The sequence below is a fragment of the Marmota monax genome, unplaced genomic scaffold, assembly GCF_021218885.2.
Source record: "Marmota monax isolate L192 unplaced genomic scaffold, Marmota_monax_Labrador192_F-V1.1 WCK01_AAM20220418_F8-fsc00002, whole genome shotgun sequence".
NCBI lineage: Eukaryota > Metazoa > Chordata > Mammalia > Rodentia > Sciuridae > Marmota > Marmota monax.
Window position 1 is genome coordinate 36,723,565 of NW_026693571.1, and position 21,128 is coordinate 36,744,692.

The following is a 21,128-nucleotide window of genomic DNA, read 5'->3' on the forward strand; positions in this document are numbered from 1 at the left end:
CCTGAGGAAATAAGCCAGGGTACTAAAGTGACAGTTCTTGGAACTGGACTGGATAGGGTAAAAAGTGTCATTGAGGAGAGGTGTCTTGGGGACATAATGAAGCAGGCACCAGACCCAGGTATTGTTGTCTAAGAGGAGATGTGCCATGCGGATGTGTGTGCACACACAGGCACACACACACACACGCACACACCCTTCAGTAAGTGTGTGTCATTAGCCTATAAATATCTTCAGATGCAGATTTCTAATTGAATTACCCAGGAGATGAAATTAAACTAAATCATCTCTATTCATTTTTGTCTTCCTGGTTCTCAAGTCTGATGGGGCCACATTTGTGCTGAAGGATTAAAGAGTGTGAGGAGAAAGAAGCAACTCAATCAGTTGAAACCACCAAAAAATATGGGAAGAATTATTTTTAAAATGCATAATAATGTGTTATCATATTTCTCACTCCAGATAGGACATTGATTACTAAGTACAAAAAGAAAAAAAGAAAAAACAAACAAAGCAAAAATAAATATATAAGCAATTCTGTGGTTTTGCCTCCTGAAAATAAACAAAATCTTATAACTTAGCACAGGCTTTTAAATAGAGGGTTGATCCACAGAAATTGTCATTTGCCCCACAAGCTTACAATTATGCCATTAAATCACGATCAGGGGGTGTTAGAAGGAGTAATTAGGAATACGTTGTAGAATTGTATACTCATAAGAAAAATTTTATGGGAGGGAAAAAATCCTAAGCATTCACCATGGGGAGTCTCATAAGACTTTTGAAAATAAAGCATTTCAGCTCATGGGAGTTTTATTTCACAAGAACAGCCAAAGAGATTTTCCTTCACCTTAATTTGAAAGCTGTTTAAGAATCTCACCTTCCTCATCTACAGCCTGACATGTTCAAAGGAAAATGAATGGGAATACAGTCAAGTTTATTCCACAGAGATGATTGCTAGGTTTTTCTTTTGATTTTCCTTAAGGAATCAATTCCAAGCTTCGGTTTGAAATCATGCCAGGGGCTTCCTTTGGGTTGTTCGAGATCAATCCTGACACTGGAGAGGTAGTGACAACTACCACATTTGACAGAGAAGTTCAGGATGCTTTTGCCCTTCGAGGTAAGGAATCTTTGCCCCCTCCCCACCAAAGGTCAATGATATATAAAAAAAAAACACACACACCAAAACCCCAAAAAGATCCACAGTGAAATTTTACATTTTATTAACGTATCTTTAAATATTATTGACCCATTGTTACCTATAAGTTTAGTCTGATGCTGTCTAACTAGAGCAATGCATTTCATGTATGAGTTAACGGCCACAATTGGTGCTGTCTTTCTGTTCCATGTCAGTACTAGTGCGAGATGAGGGCGTCCCATCATTGTCCAGCACCACAACTATCGTCTGCACTGTTGAAGATGAGAATGATCACGCGCCAGAGTTCATTGTCCCCGTTCATGACATTGAGGTCCTGGAAAACCAAAAGCCAGAGGTTGTCTATACTGTTTGGGCCTCTGATATGGATGCTGGCCAAAATGCAGCCATCAGATTTCACATAATCGGTAAGTACTTTTAATGAAAATCCCCGTCCATGAGACTGACTGGAGTCAATGTGCCCTATAGGGTGATTCTCCTGTATCTGGCATCTGTTGTATTTTTTTGCATAATGCACACCCAGTAGGAACTGAAGGGTAACACTTGGCATGGGCTTCCTTCCACCCCTCCCACAGCCACCCTGAACCACTAACTTCCAAATTCTTTAAAATCCTGGCCTTGAAAATTGTGAATTTGCTTTCATACTAACTGTAGTAGATAGATGGATGGAACAAATAGCTTTTCTCCTATATTTTTCCCTTTCAAATGATCACTTATTTTATTTTTTGCTTCTTTAATTAATGTTTCTTTCTTACATTCTTGCCAAATTTTATGATAATTTGATAGATTTTTTTCTACAAAAGATTGATTTTTGTATATATTTTCCTACAACTAAAATATTTATGCTGAAATATAAGATCTAATAAATTTTTAAGTAAATATAGAGTCCAAATTCAAAAGTTATTTTGGCTGTAGTTATTGATGTGATTATTGCAACATTAAAAATAGAAAAATTACATTCCATGTTTTGACACTATTTAACATGGAAATTAAAATTATATTGGACTGGAAATACATCTCTTAATGAGATTGATGGGCTTTTTTTCTAGCTCATGAATTCATGCAATTTTTTTTTTTTTTGAGACAGTAGTTTGCTATGTTCCTCAGTTTGGCCTCAAATTTATGGGCTAATCCTCTTGCCTCAACTTCTCAGTAATTAGGACTATGAGTATGCACTTCTGTTCCCCAGGATAAAACAAGCTGTAGTGCCAAGTCTGCTGCTGTTTTTCTTTGTTACATATATAAGAACTGAGGGTTCCTCTGGGCATGCTGGTGCACGTCTGTAATCCCAGCAGCTCAGGAGGCTGAGGCAGGAGGATCAAAGCGAGCCTCAGCAACTTAAATAAAATATGTTTTTTAAAAGGGCTGGGGATGTGGCTCAGTGGTTAAGTGCCCCTGGGTTCAATCCCTGGTACCCGCTCCAAAAAGAAAAAAGAAAAAAAGAAAAGAACTGAGAAAGTACCTATGCACATTCATTCATTCATGCATGCATTCATTCATTCAGTTTTGGGTGCTGTGGACTGAACCCAGGCCTTTAGTAATGCTAGGTATGTGCTCTGCCACTGAAGCTACAATCCCAGCACCTTCTGCAGGTTTTTTTTTTTTTTTAATGGGAGGATCATTGTTTGATACAAGTAAAGTTGGTTTTTGAGCTCTTCCTGAGCTATACACCCCCAAAATCAGTTAATAGTGCTTCTTTTTATTTATATACCACTTAAAAACTTAAATAGGTCCTATAATTTAGCTGAAAGCAAACACCCTTTCTGAATACAAAAGAATGTTTTCTCCCAGGCATTAAAGTCAGTCATTGTTTCAGTATTGAATATGAATATTGGGAATGACCCCTTGATTTGGCAGTCATTTATCTGGGTGAGAGATGAAACTTTTTTTTTTTTTTTAATTTGTGAGAAGGGCAGTGATAAAGGCAAATTTAGACAAGGTAAACACCATGATCATAGGTAAATTCTGAGGTGGAACAATTTTAACAATAAGGATGTGCAAACTGAGCTTCTGGAAAATACCTTAAAGCTACCTGTTTCCAGGTACTCCTTGGAAAGCTTCATATAACCTTTAAAAACATGCACTTCATATACTCTTTAAGAACAACCATCTAAACATCATCCATTTGTGGTGTTACTCAGTTTTCCATCACTATAACAAAATACCTGAGATAATTAACATACAAAGAAAGAACTTAGTATGGCTCACAGTTTTGGAGGTTCCAGTCTATGATGGATTGACTACATTGCTCTAGACCTATGATGGCACATCATGGTGGAGGGCATGGAAGAGTAAACTCATGTACAGTACAAATTGGGTTAACAAAAGAAAGCAGGAGGATGGAATGGGATCCCACAGACTCTTTAAAGAGTATATCTCCAATGATCTAACTTCCTCCCACTGGGCTCCGCCTCTTAAAGGCTCCACTATCCCCAATATCTCCACACCCGGGACCAAGCCTTTAATAGTCGAGATTCAAACTATAGCATTTACCTAAGCCAAATCAAATAAATTTTTCCTTCCTCCTTATTTTTCCTCCTTAGTATCTTTGGAATATGTCCATTTCCTCTTTGCACACATTATTTTCAGAACCTGTTTGTTGCTCAACTATAGATTACTACAATGCTCTCTTAATCTCCCCATATTCTAATCAAGCAGCCTTGCTGCTTCAGTCTTCCTCTTAAAACATAAATTTGATTCATGACACTGTCCTGTCAAAGTCCTTCAGGAGCTCCCCATAGATTCTGAGATAAAATGGAGACTCTTTAACAGTGTGCTCAGGACTTTCATGATTGAACCTCTATCTACCTCCCAAATTCATGTCTTCTTCACTGTGTCAACCCTTTCCCTACCCTCTGCACGCCAATACCCAAGGAACCCTGTGTTCTAGTCACTCGAAAACATTTGCAACCTGCTAAATTCTCCTATTCCTGGGGCTACATACAGGATATTTGCTCTGCATGGAACACTCTTTCCAAAACTTGTACTCTGGCTTTTCTAAAGGAGTGTTTTAGTCAGCTTTTTGCTTCTGTGAATAAAAGACCTGACAAGAATAATTTTAGAGGAGGAAAAGATTATTTGGGGACTCACGATTTCAGAGGTCTCAGTCCACAGCCAGCCAGCTCCATTCTGTGGATGAACATCATGGCAGAAGAGTTCACTTGATGATCAGGAAGCAGAGACTCCACTCACCAGATACAAAATATATCCCCCAAAGGCTTGCCCCCATCCCCTGCAGCGACCTACCTCCTCCAGCCACACCCTACCCCCCTTCTATTTTGTTTTGTTTGTAGTACTAGGGATTGAACTTCGAATGTACTAGGCAGACTAGGAGTGACTTTTGATATTAATTTTCCTAATAAGCATTTCCTGGCCATCCTAACACCAGGCTATGCATCCTTCCCCTGGCCTCCCAGGATATAGGATTTTTCACACTATATTTTAATGTCTGGATACCGGCATACATTTCCTCCTAGACTCTAAACTCTTAGCAGTCAGATAATATCTTACCTCTTCAAATTCCCAATGTTAAACATACACTTAGCACATAGTAATTACTTATACTTGGCACATGATAGGTGCTTATTAAATGTTTGTTGAGTGAATTAATCACTTTGTCATCCACAAATACCACAGAAATGTAGGCTTGTCTGACCATCTCTACTTTGGTTATAGATCAACTGTTTCTCTAAATAAAACCGCAGGACCCTCTCCTCATCCCCAGCATCCATTATGACAGTTGCTTTCCTCCAAAGCCATTCCACTTTGTTCTCATATACCTCCAGTACTTAAATTCTAATAAGGTCCCATAATATTGGACGTGGTCCTTTCATTTTGTCACTCATTTGAGAATATGACTAGCAAGTCTTTGAACCACATTTTCCTCCCAAATTTACCAGGATGACTTTGAAACATTTTGAATTTGTGTTTAGTTTTAACTTTTATTATACTTTGTACCATGGAAAAGAGTAAAGGGCAGATTTTTTTTAAAGATGCTGAGATGAATAAATTATCTTCTTTGCTAATGTTATGGGATAACTTGTCAAGGGTCCAGCTAACTGTAACAGAAGTGTCAGGACTCATGCACAGCATGCCACGGGCATGTGGAAGAGGAAGCTCACGGTGGTATTGTAATGGGCATAAACTCTGAGAATGAGTTTGTTTGGGAAAATCACTATAACTGATCAGTTAATTTTTACTGATATCCAGAAATGGACATTATATCCTGTTTCTTATCCCTGATGTCTATGTTTTATTTTAAATAAAATAATATATTCATATATGTTTGCAAGAGGGAAAATATATGAATATAAAAAGTTGTAGCTATATACAAAAAAAATCAGACTGCCAAAAATCTGTGAAAACCAGTGTTCTAGTTATTGATTCAATTAAGATGTCTACTGAATCATATTATTATTATTATTCCCTTCTTAGAAGTGTCCTAAGGTCAGGGATTGTATCATGCTCACTGTTCTATCCCCAGTACTTATAAAAGTACTAGCTTGAAACAGGAAATAGTTCCTAAATGAATGAATAAATTAATATGTATGTTAGCAAATAGATATTTCTTTTTTCAATTCAAGTAACTTTTCAATTATTTTCTATAATAGATGGAAACACCAATGCGTACTTTGCTATTCATGAAACTTCAGGAGAACTCTCTACCACTCGGGCTTTGGACCGGGAGCAGGTCAACAATTTTACCCTCATCATCCTGTGCTCTGACCTGGGGGCTCCTCCTCGAAGCTCTGTGATACAGTTGCAAGTTAGGGTTTTGGATGACAATGACCACAGCCCATCTTTCCCAGTCCCTCATTACCGGTCCTCTGTGAGAGAAGATGCTGAAGTCGGAACCGTGGTTCTGGTGCTGTCTGCTGGGGACGAGGATGAAGGCCTGAATGGGCAGATTGAATATTTCCTATTGGACAAGTCGTCTGGTGCCTTCACCATTGACCCTGCCGCAGGTATACTGAGAACTGCGCACACCCTTGATCGAGAAGCCCAGTTTCAGCATACATTTCAGGTGGTGGCCAGAGACTGCAGCATCCGAGGTTCAAGAAGCACTACTGTGATCATAGAGGTATCTGTCACTGACGTTAATGACAATGATCCAATTTGGGACCAGAACCCGTTTGAGGCTTTTCTTCCCCCCCAGTCATCTACAAACCACACAATTGCTATTCTGAGAGCTGACGACCCAGATTTGGGGCCCAATGGAACTGTCACTTTCAGTTTTGCAGATAGTCAGTCCATGTTTTCTCTTGATCGATATACAGGAGAAATTAAACTTCAGCAAAATCCATTGTCAGAACATTTCCCTCTCTGGCTGAGGTTAAAAGTTACAGATCAAGGGGTCCCAGGCAGGACAACCACTGGTCTCTTAGTCATTCACAAGGAAGAAGAAGATGTAAAGATTTCCTTTAGTCACCGTCAATATAAAGGATTCGTGACTGAAAATTGTGAGGCAGGTAAGTGTCCCTTTAAGTTTTTGTATTCCAGCTTATGTAAGAGTATTATCACAGATTCAATTATAAACATCTGAGTCTAGCCAGTTCTTGGTATTGAGAAGTCATAATCATCAATATGATTGTATTAGTCAGCTTTCAAGAACTATAATGAAATATCTAAAGCAATTAACTTATAAAGTAAAGAGGTTTATTTTAGCTTCCAGTCTGGGGGTTCCAGTCTAAGATGGAGTGACCCCGTTGCTTTGGGTCTCTGGTGAGGACAGCATGGTGGGATACATAGCAGCGCACATCACTCACCTCATGATTCAAGAAGCAGAGTGAAAGGGTAGGACAGGGTCCTGAAATCCCCTCTGAGAATACACTTAAGGACCTCCCAGTAAACCTTGCTTCCAACCTTCTGTTATCACCCAATGGCACCACCCTGAGGGTCAAGTCATTAACACATGGGCCTTTGGAGAACATTCAACATCCAAACTATAGTGATGGTTAATAGTAGCCTCATCTGACATAAAAATATTAAGGCAGAATACAGTGAAGACCGAATGACTTCTAAGGTGTACCCTCCCCTTTCAAACACGGTTTAAAAAGCTAATGTTAAATGAATTGGAAGCCTCCACCATTGTTTTATTTTTTTAAAAAATACCTGATCAGAGTTGTCCTTCCTGGTTCCCTGGCATTTGGAATTACCTAATTAAATTGGACATTTATCTTTTTAATGGAACTTAACACTCCAAATTTATTTATTAAGTTGTATGCTTAAAGAAGGGAGGAAATACTTCTAGAAATAACAGAAGCATATTCTGTAAACATTCACTGGAAGTCATCTGAAGTGATGAGCTGTGACTTGTCTTTGAAGAGTAAAAATAATGGGTAAAGGGCATAAAGTCCAAGCTGAGAGGTAGACCCAAACTGCAGATGTGACAGGAAAGAGAAAGGGGGGAGGAGAAAATGGTGGTTTTGGAGGCTGTTGAGTCTGATTAGATGCAAGTAAACCATGCCAGGATTGGCAGGCTTCTTAGTCCCTTAGAAAAAAGAAAATGCAGTGTACTTAAAATACAGATTGATATGATTCAAGCAGGCCAAAGTTTTCCCTGGAACATTAATTCAATACAGATCGAATCTGGTGTCTATCTCATAGACACCAGAAAGTGATTTTTTTTTCTTTTTTAATTAAAAAAATTATTTTTTGAATTCCAGTGGTTTTAAAAGATTGGAAATTCATTGGTCAGTGTTCGAATGGTCTTGATATAAGTGATGAAATAGGCAACAGAATGATTTTCCCCTCTCCAAATGCACCTCCAATTTTAACTTCCATTTTTTTAATGAAAAACATTTGCTTATTGGAACTTAAATTTTCTGTAGGTCACTCAAAATTTCTATCAGTTGGTGCCACTTGACATCTGAGTGAATTATTCTTGCTTCAATCATAAATTCTCATCACTCTGCACTGCTTTTAACATTTACATGCTCTTTTAAGAAAAAAAATAGTTCAAAGCCAGCCTCAGCAAAAGCAAGGCACTAAGCAACTTAGTGAGACCCTGTCTCTAAATAAGACACAAAATAGGGCTGGGGATGTGGCTCAGTGGTCCAGTGCCCCTGAGTTCAATACCTGGTGAGAGAGAGAGAGAGAGAGAGAGAAAGAAGGAGGTAGAGAGGAGAGAGGGAGGGAGGGAGGAGGGAAGGAAATAAATAGTTTGAAGTTCAAACAAATAACTCCAATGTATTTATATTTGTTTAACTTTTTGTTAGAAAAAAGTACACAGATTCAGGTTTTAACTGACATTACATTCCTCTACTAACAACATTAAACGTAACACTTCAATTTGCTGCAGTCCGGCTGGGTTAAATAACCGAAAGGTGACAAGCAACTTGAAGGTTGAATCCGGAACTACTTTATTGCAAGTGAACTCAGCAGGAACTGAGAACTCAAAGTAGCGGGCACCCAAGGTAGCAGGAGCCGCCTCTCTGCCGGACTGCAGAGGTACATATACCCAACTAATTACACACAGCTTAACTTAATTGACATCATCTAGACACAGTAGTCAGTCATTAAGGAATCCTCATCATCTTAATGGCTCATTGGCATTGGCTCAGAAACCACTCCTCCTAGCATACTGCCAGGCGCCATCTTAACTTGGTTGTGACCCTCATCATCAATTGTTTAAAATAATATATAATTTCCATTTTTAAAGCAATTCTTTAGTAGATAAAATCTCTGTAAAAGTCAGTTAGGATTTGGATCTTAAATGAATGTCCCCCAAAGGCCATCTGTTAAAGACTTAGATTCCAGCCTGTGACACTATTTTGGAAAATGGGACCTAGTAGAAGTTAGGTCATGGAGGATTGCCCCTGAAATATTAGGGCTCCAGCTCCTCTCTCTCTACTTCCTTGTAGATATAAGGTGAATGACTTTGCTCTGCCTTGTGCTCCCCACCATAATGTTCTGACTCACCACAGGCTTGAGCAATGGGGCCAAAGGACTATGAACTGAAACCTCTGAAACCATAAGCCAAAATAAACCATTCTTCTTTTTATGTTGTTTATCTCAGGTATTTTATCATAGCAACAGAGAACTAACGAACACAGAGTCAGTCATGAAATATTCACTTATTCATAAAAACAAAGCACATTGTGGCCCTTCAACAGCATGTCAAGATAAGTTGTCCAAGTGATTCTCATTCTACTCTTACTGCTGCTCTTCCTCGACATTTGAGAGAACAGTCATCCTGAATCTTTTTAAAAGTTAAACTTTATTACCTATAATATTTTAATCCACTAGACAATTTAAAGAAAACTTCTAGAAGCCAGCTTGCATTTCTTCTGCTTTGCTTCCAGTGCTTTGGTTATTCAGATGAGGCTGACTCAGCAACCATCACCCTCAGTGTGGGCTATTTACAACTTCATGCATTTCTCTGAATTACCCGGAGGGGAAAAATTGAAATTGTGAACTATGTTAATACCCTGACTGAAAGTGAGGACTCAGACTTTGGAAAATTTGAAATTAAATTAAAATATGATAACACATGGGGGCACTCTAGGAAATAAAACATACTTAATAGTGTAAAGTAAATAAATTGCATATTGATACTTTGGAGGAAGAATCCTTCTCTTGGCATTTGGGCCGTTGATTCCGTGAATTCTGGCTCTTCTTTTCAGTAAGGGCTCATGAATGTTGAAGTGTGGAAATCATGACAGAAGTTGATGTAGCTGAGTGGGTCATGCTTCTGCTGCTTGTGCTGGGAAAATTCTCTCTCTATGAGTGGAGATGATAATTATTTCCTCACAGGGATACTATAAGGATTAAATTAAGCTGTAGGAAGATGCTAGTAATCTTTTTGTTGTTGTTTTTGGTATTTTTTCTTCTTTCCCAAATCCTTACTTGGATTCTGTAATGTTAACTGGGCATAAGTTCTCATCAGAGCAGGCAGTGTACATAACAATGTTATGATGGAATGAAATGTTTGCAGTCTTGAAGGCCCCACCATCTGTTCCTTCTCTTCAAATCAGGTAAGAACTACACTTTCCAAGGTAATGGTCTTCCCCACAATGTGGAATTAAATGACACTGTCACTGGCAACTTTGGCACAGGGCCCAACATATAATATTTTATGATAATGAAAAGATGGAAACAAATCTCTCATTCTTATTTCATTACTTAGGGCCACCCTTATACTTGAGATGAAGTTCATTGGAATGGACACCACCTAAGTAGCCTTTGAACAGCAATGTGGAATTTCCTTACCTCTCCTCTGATTCCAAGGTAGCTCTGAAGGGAATAGAAGTAGCAAAGCCCTAGACCAGGTCAAGTTTTCACAGAAGATATCTACCTCCCAATGCAGGTTTTATCTTTGTGAACTCACCCCAGTCCCACAGTTGGGCCTCAGCCATAGACGCTCAGGACCTCTTTTCAATAATATAATAAGAGGTTCCTATTCCCAGAGTGGGAGTAGTAACCAAGATGAAAGAGACGGATGCCTATGTTATGAAGCCACTTTAAAAATCATGTTTGCTGAACTGTGATGCCCATATGGATTACAATAGGCATGTTGAAATGACAGATTATTTCTAGGAAAAAAAAAAGATACAGGGAGACAAATTATAATCAAAATTTTGTTTGCTAATCCTCAACAATTAGGAGCAGGATGTGACTCAAGTGTTGAATGTCATCAGCCTGTGTTGCCCTTTTCTCAAGCTAAACTTCTCCAGCACTGCCAAGTAGGAGCTTGTGATGTCTTCGCTGAAGCATTATATAGATAGCAGGGTTAGTGTGTGTGTATGTGTGTGTGTGTGTGTGTGTGTGTGTGTGTGGTCTTGGAGATCACACCCAAGGACCTCGTACATGCTAGATAAGTCCTCTACCGCGGAGCTACATTCCCAGCCCAGGTGAATGTTTTTGAACTATATTAATATTCTCTGTTACCTCTCTGTGGATAAGAGTTTTTGTCTATTCTACAAGAGATGTCCACTTATTGTAGAAAGCATTAGGATCATTACAGTAGGAATACAAAGAAAGAATATTCTGTCTTTCACAAACAAAATCTGTGGTTCATGATATAAACAAACATGGTTCATAATGAAGCCTGCTCCATGGGAAGAAGGGAAACCCATCCATTCTGGTTGCTGGGAACTATAGGAAGGACAAGAGAGATAAAGTATAGGAATCAAGGGGTCGGGACCTTGCATCCCAGATAGACCCCCTTTCTAGAAGCTATAATCGGGAGGGGCCATTGAGATCGACTGAAGGGAAAGTTAGGAGCAGAGGACACGCTGAGACCCTGGGAGAACACTGTCTTCCAGGATGGCTCTTTGCTCACACAGATCAGGGGGCAGCAGAGTAAAATTGGCAACATATTCAGGTACAGAGGTACAGGGAAGTGCTCCATCCTTGTTTGGCTCTTGCAAAGGCCCGAAGACATCCTGGAATCCCAGTCGGCTCACTTGAGGACACAGATCTCCAGTGGGCCCACCACGGGGACCATTGCTGCAAGGGATAAGATGACCTCACCCCCAAATCTGTGCAGGGACAACCTGAACATAGGAAGGAACATGTGGCATTTCAAAGGGTCTTTAGCATCATTAGAAGCTCACATGAGGTCATGTCACCAAGGATGGAGTCCTAAACTTGGCCACATTGACATGACAGACCAGATTCACTGATGAACTCTAGGAGCTGGTAGCACAAAAGGATCCCACCTGCAAGACCCCTCCACCAGACACACACACCTACCCACCAGTGTCATCTTATTGAGGAGCAACACAAGAGGCAGGGAAACTCAAAAATTGAGCACATACCCAAAGTAAGTTATCTAAAAATGGTGTTTAAAGGGAAAAGACAGAGACAACATTACATAGCATTTTAAAAATGGTCATTTCTTCCTACTGTCCATCAGAATGGTGCTCCTAAGAGATAGTAGATCAATAATTTGTTTTAAAGAACTATTTTTTCTTTGTACATTTAAGATGTTCTCTGTGAAATTGTAATTTTTTCACTTCATAAATTTTTAGCCCTTGAGAGACACTTTTATTTATATTCTTGGGGGATACCTCACTGTTCTGTCCTCCTCAACATCTCTCCTATCAGATGTTGGCTTGACTTTGTATGCTCTGTGTTCAGTTTTCTAAAGGACTATTTAGAAAAAAATCTTTTTTTTCATCTACTCTTTTATAAGATGGTTTTCATGATCAAATCAGCACTTCATATTCCCTGAAGTATTTTACCTTCCTTATTATCAATTGTCTTAAGTCTAAGATACGAGATGAATGTGAGTTAGAATTAGCTGGGAGGAGCTTCTGTTAGTGTAACAAAGCTAGAGGAAGTTTGTACCTGTAAGGTCTTCACCAAATATTAAATGAAGTCATTTTACCATCATTGTTTACTTCTAAGACAAAAGGCTTCTGCCCAAATAAGAATTTGGGGAGAGGGGAGACAGTTTGTGCCAGGCAGAGGAAATGGCATCACGCACAAAAACTTGGAGACTAAAGATTGTGGTGAGCTCACTGTCAGGTGAAGCAGCTTTTTAAAAAATTTCATTTATTTTCTTTTTAGTTATACATGATAGTAGAATGTATTTGGACATATCAAACATACATGGAATATAACTTCTCATTTTTGTGGTTGTACCTGATGTGGAGTTACACTATTCATGTGTGAACACAGGAATGTGATGTCCAATTCATTCTACTGTCTTTCCCATCCCTATTCCCTCTCCCTTCCCCTCATTTCCTCCCTGTCTGATCCAATGAACCTTCCCACTCCTCCTTCTGCCCCACCTGTTGTGATTCAGTATTTACATACCAGAGAGAACATTCAGACTTTGGTTTTGGGGATTGGCTTATTTCACTTAGCATGATAGTCTCCAGTCTCATCCATTTACTGGCAAATGCCATTCTTCTTTATGGCTGAGTTATAATCCATTGTGTATATGCATCACATTCTTCATCCATTCATCTGTTGAAGGAAACCTAGATTGGTTCTATAATTTGGCTAATGTGAATTAAGCTACTGTAAACATTGACATGACTGCATCACTGTAGTATGCTGTTTTTAAGTCCTTTGGGTATACACCAAAGAGTGGAATAACTGGGTCAAATGGTGGTTCTATTCCAAGTTTTCTGAGGAATCACCATACTGGTTTCCAGAGTGGTTGCACAAATTTGCAGTCCTACTGGAAATGTATGAGTGTACCTTTCTCCCCACACCCTCATCAACATTTATTGTTACTTGTATTCTTGATAATTGCCACTCTTGACTGCAGTGAGAATAATCTCAGTATAGTTTTAATTTGCATTTTTCTAATTGCTAGTGAGGTTGAACTTTTTTTTTTAATGTATTTGTTGACCAATTGAATTTCTTCTTCTGTGAAATATCTGTTCAGTTTCTTTGCCCATTTATTGATTGGGTCATTTGGGTTTTGGTGTGAAGTTTTTTGAGTTCTTTATACATCCTGGAGATCAATGCTCTATCTGAGGTACAAGTGGCAAAGATTTTCTCCCACTCTGAAGGCTGTCTCTAGAAGCATCTTATCTGGAATAGCTGAGTAGTGGTCGGCAGGAGGTCCGTGTGCTTCCCAGAGATAATTTGGAAGAGAGAAACAGCAAAGGCCTGTGAGTTATCAAAAACACTTTGATATGGTAGAAAGCTCCCTTCAAAGCTGTGTGAAGGGAGGCCTGGAGGAGAGAGATGAGCTAGGAGGATACCGCAGGGATCCACGTGACCAATAGCCAGGGTCTCATTAAAGCCTCCACAGTGAGGGAAGATGAGGCTGTGTGCTCCACCAGGGTTTCAGTGGGACCTGGTTATTACTTAGACACCAGGGTGGGGTATTTTAAAAAACAAAATACTTGGACATCCACCCCACCCCACCCAATTCAGTGAGACTCCTCTGAGGTACACCGTTAATGGGTAGAAACTCCCATGCATTTCCCCAAGGATAGAAAGATAAGTGAGAAAATTCAAAGAAGCATTAGTGTTTTACAGGAGTTTGAAGAAATAAAGCATCTGTAAAGGGGATGGAAACAGGGGGCTCAGGGTGGCTGTGACAATCCCTGGGAGGACAGTGTTAAAAGAAAAGGAGTTGACACCTTCCAGAAGCAGGAAGCAATCAGTATATCTAATTTGGAGCAGAGGCTTGGTAAAGTAGAAACTGAAAAGTGGCAGCTATCCCAATTGGGTCCCTGTCCCCAAAGCCAAAGAGAGTGGTGAGTTTGTACCCATGGGGAGGGGACTGTGGTGCTCACAATCCATCGCCTCTGCTGAGTGAGGGCAGTCTTACCTGAGATGGTCTGAGGATGTCAACTTGCCGTTGGGTGATGCAAACATGGAAGAAAGGAAAGAATGTCTGAAAGAAGTCCGTGCGACAAGTGTGAAGGATGATACAACCCGGAGAGGCACTGTGAGCAAACCAGAGGCCTGAGGGAGTCCAGAGAAGTCCCAAGGAGCAGGGCTGCTCTGTGGAAGTTGTTCAGGATTTTGGCCAAGAATAATACAAGGCCCAGGCTGTCTAACATGAGTTCTGGACTCGGCTGTGGCTTCTTACAGAAACTGTTCACAGCTCAGCAGAATTTAGCATCTTAGGAGGGAATTGGGAACTGTGTCGAGAACTAATTTGCTGGAGTTTTATTTTAGTAGCCAAAGCACAGTGAGGTGCAGCGTGAAAAGGTGGGGACAGGCCATTCAGAGCACTTTTGACAAGGTTTGGCGATGAAGGGGAGGAAAGGAATGTGACAAAACCACTGTTTGAAGGGCCCTGAGGATCAGAGGGGTATTTTGTTCTGTTTTTGAAAGCTGGCAGAGATTTAGACAGTTGTGATTTATGGCACTTTAAAACCTACCAAGAACTTTCGCTAATACTTAAATCAAAAAAATGGAATAAAAATTATTTAGTGTAAATATTAAGATGCCCTATTTAGCACCTATTTTTTGTGGGTGTTTGAAGCCTGGTTTCAGATTATTTTGAGGATAACAATGATCTCTTCCTAAGCAGCTCTTGTGACAATCAAATGGAATCATTAAAATAATAGATTGTAACTTCATTACTTGGCAACTGAAAACATCCTAAAAGGCATTTTCTTGAGTGAAGTGTAATTAGATAGTTGGAAATGTGCATCTCAAAACCAAAGTTGAGAATCATTTGGTACAGAAATACCGTGTGATCTATCTTTTTGAATCTGTGTGGGCTTCAGATTCTGGCTGGGTCTTGGGTTTCAGGATCTGGAAAGGAGAATATGGATGGATCTTGAAAATGCAGAGAATCTAAAGTTTGACTGACAACATGGGAAAGGAAACCCAGACAGGAAATGGCTGGGCAGTGAAAGAGGGCCAGACACACCAGACCCACAAGCAGGACGTGGGATCAGATCCAACATTGCCTCAACACTAAAAATTCCCCAGCTCACGTTGTAAATAAAGATAGTCTTCTCTTACAAAATTAAAGATATGATAGGAACATCTAGGGATCACTTCAGCACCCACCTTCTCTAAGCTGTTGAGAATATTTTAGATATTCTCTGTTGAGAAATGCAGTCATTCCTCAGTATCATTCCTAAAAATCTTGCCCACTAAAATAAAATGTACTTCTCACAGACGCCTTAACTCTAGTTGGTTTTCTTTCCCACCTCTTTGCTAAAACTTACAAAAAGTCCGTAAGCAATTTAATAACTTCCTCTATTATTTCTTAAGGTGTTCACAAAGTAAAATAGATTCAAAAATACATAAATTACCATTTTAAAGCATCATTTTCACATGTGTGTAAGATTTGGAAAATTATTCCTTTTGAGTATACATTTTCTGTGCTTTTCTGTACTTTGTTTCCTAGGAGTGAGTTCCTTCTTTTTTCCTTCCTTCTCTCTCTCTCTCTCTCTGTTGTTTTTTTTTTGTGTGTGTGTGTGTTGTTGTTGTTTTGTTTTTTGGTGGGAAGGAAAAAGCAACACCATTTCTTCTCTTATTCTAATAAAAGAACATTTACCTCCTTAACCATGACTAAATGTATAACAGTGTCAATTATATTCATATCACTGTGCAACAGATTTCACATTTTGCAAAACTGAAACTCTACGCTGACTGAACCATTCCCCTTGGTTCCCTCCCCCAGCTCATTTCAAATGTCATTCTACCTTCTGTTTCTAGAAGTCTATTTTAGATACTTCATGTAAGTGGAATTGTGTAGCATTTGGTTTTGTGGGTGGGGGGGGGTTGTGACTGACTTGTTTCACATAATGGCCTCAAGTTCTTCCTTTTTGTAGCATATGGCAGGATTTCCTTCCATTTAAAAGGCTGAATAATATTCCAGGGTATGTGTATGCCAACTTTTGACTATACTTTCATCAATGGGTAGACATTTAGGATGCTTCCACCTGTGGGAATGAACATGAGTACAAATATGTAGAGGTCCTGTCTCCAGTTCTTTTGGACATCTACCCAGAAGTAGAATTGTTGGATCATACGGTAGTTCTGGTTTTTAATTTTTTGAAGAATTTCCCTACTGTGGTCCATAATGGTTGCACCATTTCCCATTCTTACCAATAAACGTTCACATTTTTCTACATCTTTATCAATACTTATCATTGCCTGCTCTTTTTTTATTGCTGTGTTGTTTTGTTTTGTTTTTATAGTGGCCATTCTAACAGATGTGCTATGAGAGCTCCTGTGGTATTGATGATTCATGATACTGAGCACTTCATCATATTTCTTGGCCATTTGTATATCTTCTTTGGAGAAATGTTTATCTGAGTCCTTTTCCACTTTTTAATCAGGTTTTTTCCTTGATTGTCTGTAGAAGCTGTTTTGGATAAAACTTCCTTAGATACAGGATTTGCAAATATTTTCTCCCGTCTGACTTTTCACTCTATTGATGGTTTTTTTTTTTTTTTCCCCCTGAGGAAAAAAAAATGATGCAGTTCCATTTGTTTATTTTTGTTTTCCTTGGCTGCGGTTTTCATGACATAGCCAATAAATCTCTGCTAAATATAATGTCAGGAAGTTTTTCCTCTGTTTTCTTCTAGGAATTTTACGGTTTCAGGTCTTATATCTAAGAGTTTAATCTGTTTTGAGTTGTTTGGGGTTTTTGTTTATGTACCAGGGGTTGAATCCAGGGGCACTTAACCAGCCCTTTTTATATTTTATTTTGAGACAGGGTCTAAGTTGCTTAGAACCTCACTAAGTTGCTGAGGCTGTCTTTAAACTTGTGATCCTCCTGCCTCAGCCTCCCAAGATGCTGGGACTACAAGGTTGGGCCACTGTTCCCAGCCTATTTTGAGTTAAGTTTTGTATATGGTATAATGTAAGGGTCTAATTTCATTATTTTACATCTAGATATCCAATTTTCCTAGTACCCTTTGTATAGCCTGGGCAACTTTCTTAAAGACCATTGATCATATATGGAGAATTTATTTCTAAGAATAATGCTGTAAGTCTTTGTGTCTATTGTTATGCCAGAAACATACTGTTTTGATTATTCTAGCCTTATAATATGATTAGCAGTAAGGATGTGTGAGACCGCTAGCTTTGTTTTTCTCCAGGTTTTTGTTGCTGTTGTTATTAGGCTGTTCAGAGTCCTTTGAAGTTCCATATGAATTTTAGGGCTATTTTTACTATTTCTGAAAAACAATTTCATTGGAATTTTGGTAGGGACTGAATTTAATTTTACAGGTTGCTTTGGGTAGTATGGACGTTTTAACAATATTATCTCCCACTCTATGAATAAGGGGAATGTCTTTCTGTTTATTTGTGTGTTCTTTAACTTCTGTCAGCATTTTTTTATAGTTTTCAATATGTAAATCTTTTTTTCTCCTTGGTTAAATTTATTCTCATGTATTTATTGTTTTTGATGCTGGTGTATTTGGAATTGTCCAATTTCCTGGATGGATTTTTTCATTGCTACTACACAGAAATATAACTAATTTTGTGTGTTGATGGCCTTTATTATGTATATTATTTCCTTCTATTTCTAGTTTGTTTTGTTTTTAATCAAGCAAGCATGTTTAATTTTAATTATGACTTTTTGTATCTATTGAGCTGATTTTGCAATTTTTTTTTTGTTGGTTAAGTAGCACTTTTTTTTTTTTTTTGCTTTACAATTCTTAATACACCTTTTTACCACAATTTATCCTGTCACATCTTCATACATGTATTCTGTATAATGATGAGGGTCTCCTTACACCATCCATGCTATTCCCCTTCTCCTTCCCTTTCCCTCCCACCCCTATTCCCTATCTAGAGGTAATCTTCCTCCCTTGCTCTCCCTCCCAACCCATTTTGAGTCACCCCCCTTATATCAGAGGAGACATTCGGCATTTGTTTTTTGGGGGGATTGGCTAACTTCACTTAGCATAATCTTCTCTAATGCCATCTATTTCCCTGCAAATGCCATGATCTTATTCTTTTTATTGCTGAGTAATATTCCATTGTGTATAAATGCCACATTTTTTAATCCATTCATCCACTGAAGGACGTCTAGGTTGGCTCCACAATTTAGCTATTGTGAATTGTTCTGCTATAAACATTGATGTGGCTGTGTCCCTGTAGTATGCTGTTTTTTAGGTCCTTTGGGTATAGTCCAAGAAGAGGAATAGCTGGGTCAAATGGTGGTTCCATTCCTAGCTTTCCAATAAATCTCCATACTGCTTCCAAATTGGCTGCACCAATCTGCAGTCCCACCAGCAATGTATGAGTGTACCTTTTTCCCACATCCTCGCCAGCACTTGTTGTTGTTTGTCTTCGCAATGGCTGCCACTCTTACTGGAATGAGATGGTATCTTAGAGTAGTTTAAATTTGCATTTCTCTGAATGCTAGAGATGATGAGCATTTTTTCGTATATTTGTTGATTGATTGTATATCCTCTTCTGAGAAGTGTCTGTTCAGGTCCTTGGACCATTTATTGATTGGATTATTTGGATTTTTGGTGCTTATCTTGTTGAGCTCTTTATATACCCTAGAGATTAGAGCTCTATCTGATGTGTGAGGAGTAAAAATTTGTTCCCAGGATGTAGGCTCCCTGTTCACGTCACATATTATTTCTTTTGCTGAGAAAAAAAAACACTTTTTAGTTTGAATCCATCCCATTTGTTTTAATTCTTGATTTTGCAATTTTTATACTTTACTTGGTTAATGTTGTATGCCACCTTAATTTATTTTCATATGTTGAACTATCCTTATATCCTTGAAAGGGATAAATTCCACTTGGTAATGATGTATGAACCTTGGAATGTGCTATTAAATTCTGTTTGCTACTATTTTGTTGATGATTTTGTTCAGGTATGTTAATTTAGTGTACCTGCAAAAAAAGAAAAAGAAAAGAAAGAAAAAGAAAAGAAAATGATCTGTAGTTTTCTTTCCTTGCAGTATCTTTGTCTAGTTTTTGTCTCAAAGTAATGTTGATATCATAAAATGAGTTTAGAAGGGTTGCCTCCTTTTTTAAGTTTTTTGAAAGAGTTTCAGGAGGATTGGCATCGACATTAGTTCTTTAAATATTTGTTAGAATTCTCCAGTGAAGAAATCTGGTCCTGGTTTTTTTGTGGTTGGGAATTTTTTATTAAAAATTCAATGTCCTTTATTACATAGGTCTACTCAAAATTCTATTTCTTCATGAACAGTTCTGGCAGGTAGTATGTTTCTAGAAATGTATTCTTTTTTTCTATGATATTTAACTTGTTGGCATATACTATAATTGTTCATTGAGGTCTCTTGATTCCCTTTTTAAATTTCTGTGGTATCAGTGATAATCTCCTCTTCCACTTCTATTTTTGATGAGTCTCTCTCTTTTAATTGGAGTTTGTCAATTTTGTTGATATTTTAAAAAAAAATAGCAATTGTTAGTCAATTTTTTCTATTGTTTTTATTTTCTCTAGTTTGTTTCCACTTGAATCTTTATTAATTCCTTCCTTCTACTAACTTTGGGGTCAGTTTATTCTTCTTTTTGTAGTTCCTTGTGATATAACCTTGCATTGTTGATTTGAGATTTTTAATGGAGGCATTTGCCATTGGTAACTTTCCTCTCAGAACAGCTTTTGCTGCATCCCATAATTTTGGGGATGTTGTGCTTTTGTTTCATCTCAAGATATTTTGTTTCTAATTTCCCTTTTTATTTCTTTGTTGGTGCGTTGGTTGTTCACATATTTGGGGATTTTCCAGTTTTCCTTTTGCTAATGATTTCAAGTTTCATTCTATTATGGTTGGAAAAGATATTTGGTATGATTTCAATCTTGCTAAAGTTATTAGGACTTGTTTTGTAAGCTAGCATGTGAGTTATCCTGGAGAATATTCTGCATGCACTTGAAGAGAATCTGTATTCTGTGCTCTTGTTGAGTGAAATGTCCTTTATATGTCCATTAGGTCAACTGGTATGCAGTTTTATTCAAGTCCCGTGTTGCTTAGTTTATCTATCAATTATTGAAGGTTGTGTATTAAAATTTGCTATATTGGGGTCACTAATTCTCTCTTCAATTCTGCCAATGTTTGCTTTAGATATTTGGGTGCTATGCTGATTGTAGTTATTATATCTTCCCGATGAATTGAATTTGTTAGTACTAGGCCATGTTCTTTGTCTCTTTTATCTGTTTTGCCTGATGTAACTCTGGCCATCCCTGTTTTATTTTCAACAGAATTTACTTTTAGTATCTATTCCCATCCTTTCACTTTCAGCCTATATGTGTGTCCTTATATGTAAAGTGAGTGTGATAGAAAGGACAAAGCTGGATTTGTTAAAAAATCAGTTCAGTTAATCTATGCATTTCAGTTTGGGAGTTTAGTCCATTTATATTTAAAGTAATCCCTGATAGAAAATACTATTAACATTTTGTTCCTTATATTTGTAGTTATTTCATCCTTCTTTACTCCTTTGGTTCTATTCCTCTGTTTCATTGTTTTGTTTTGTTTGTCTACTGGCATGCTTGACATGCTTTGATTCCCTTCTTATTTCAGGTTTTTCTTCTATAGGTGTTTTTATTGTGGATACCACATGACATAAAATAGCTTATAACAATCTCTTTTAAAATTATAATAAAGCCAAACTTCATT

The 21,128-nt window shown here is 38.2% G+C and overlaps 1 protein-coding gene across 1 annotated transcript in view; it reads left to right on the top strand.

The window, feature by feature from the left end:
* Dchs2 (dachsous cadherin-related 2) overlaps window positions 1-21,128 on the top strand; it is a 259,692-nt gene that overhangs the window by 197,414 nt on the left and 41,150 nt on the right. The window contains exons 11-13 of the mRNA XM_046459227.2: window positions 977-1,111; window positions 1,345-1,554; window positions 5,758-6,615. Coding sequence (XP_046315183.1) covers window positions 977-1,111; window positions 1,345-1,554; window positions 5,758-6,615 — 1,203 coding nt within the window. The remainder of the gene's footprint in view (window positions 1-976; window positions 1,112-1,344; window positions 1,555-5,757; window positions 6,616-21,128) is intronic.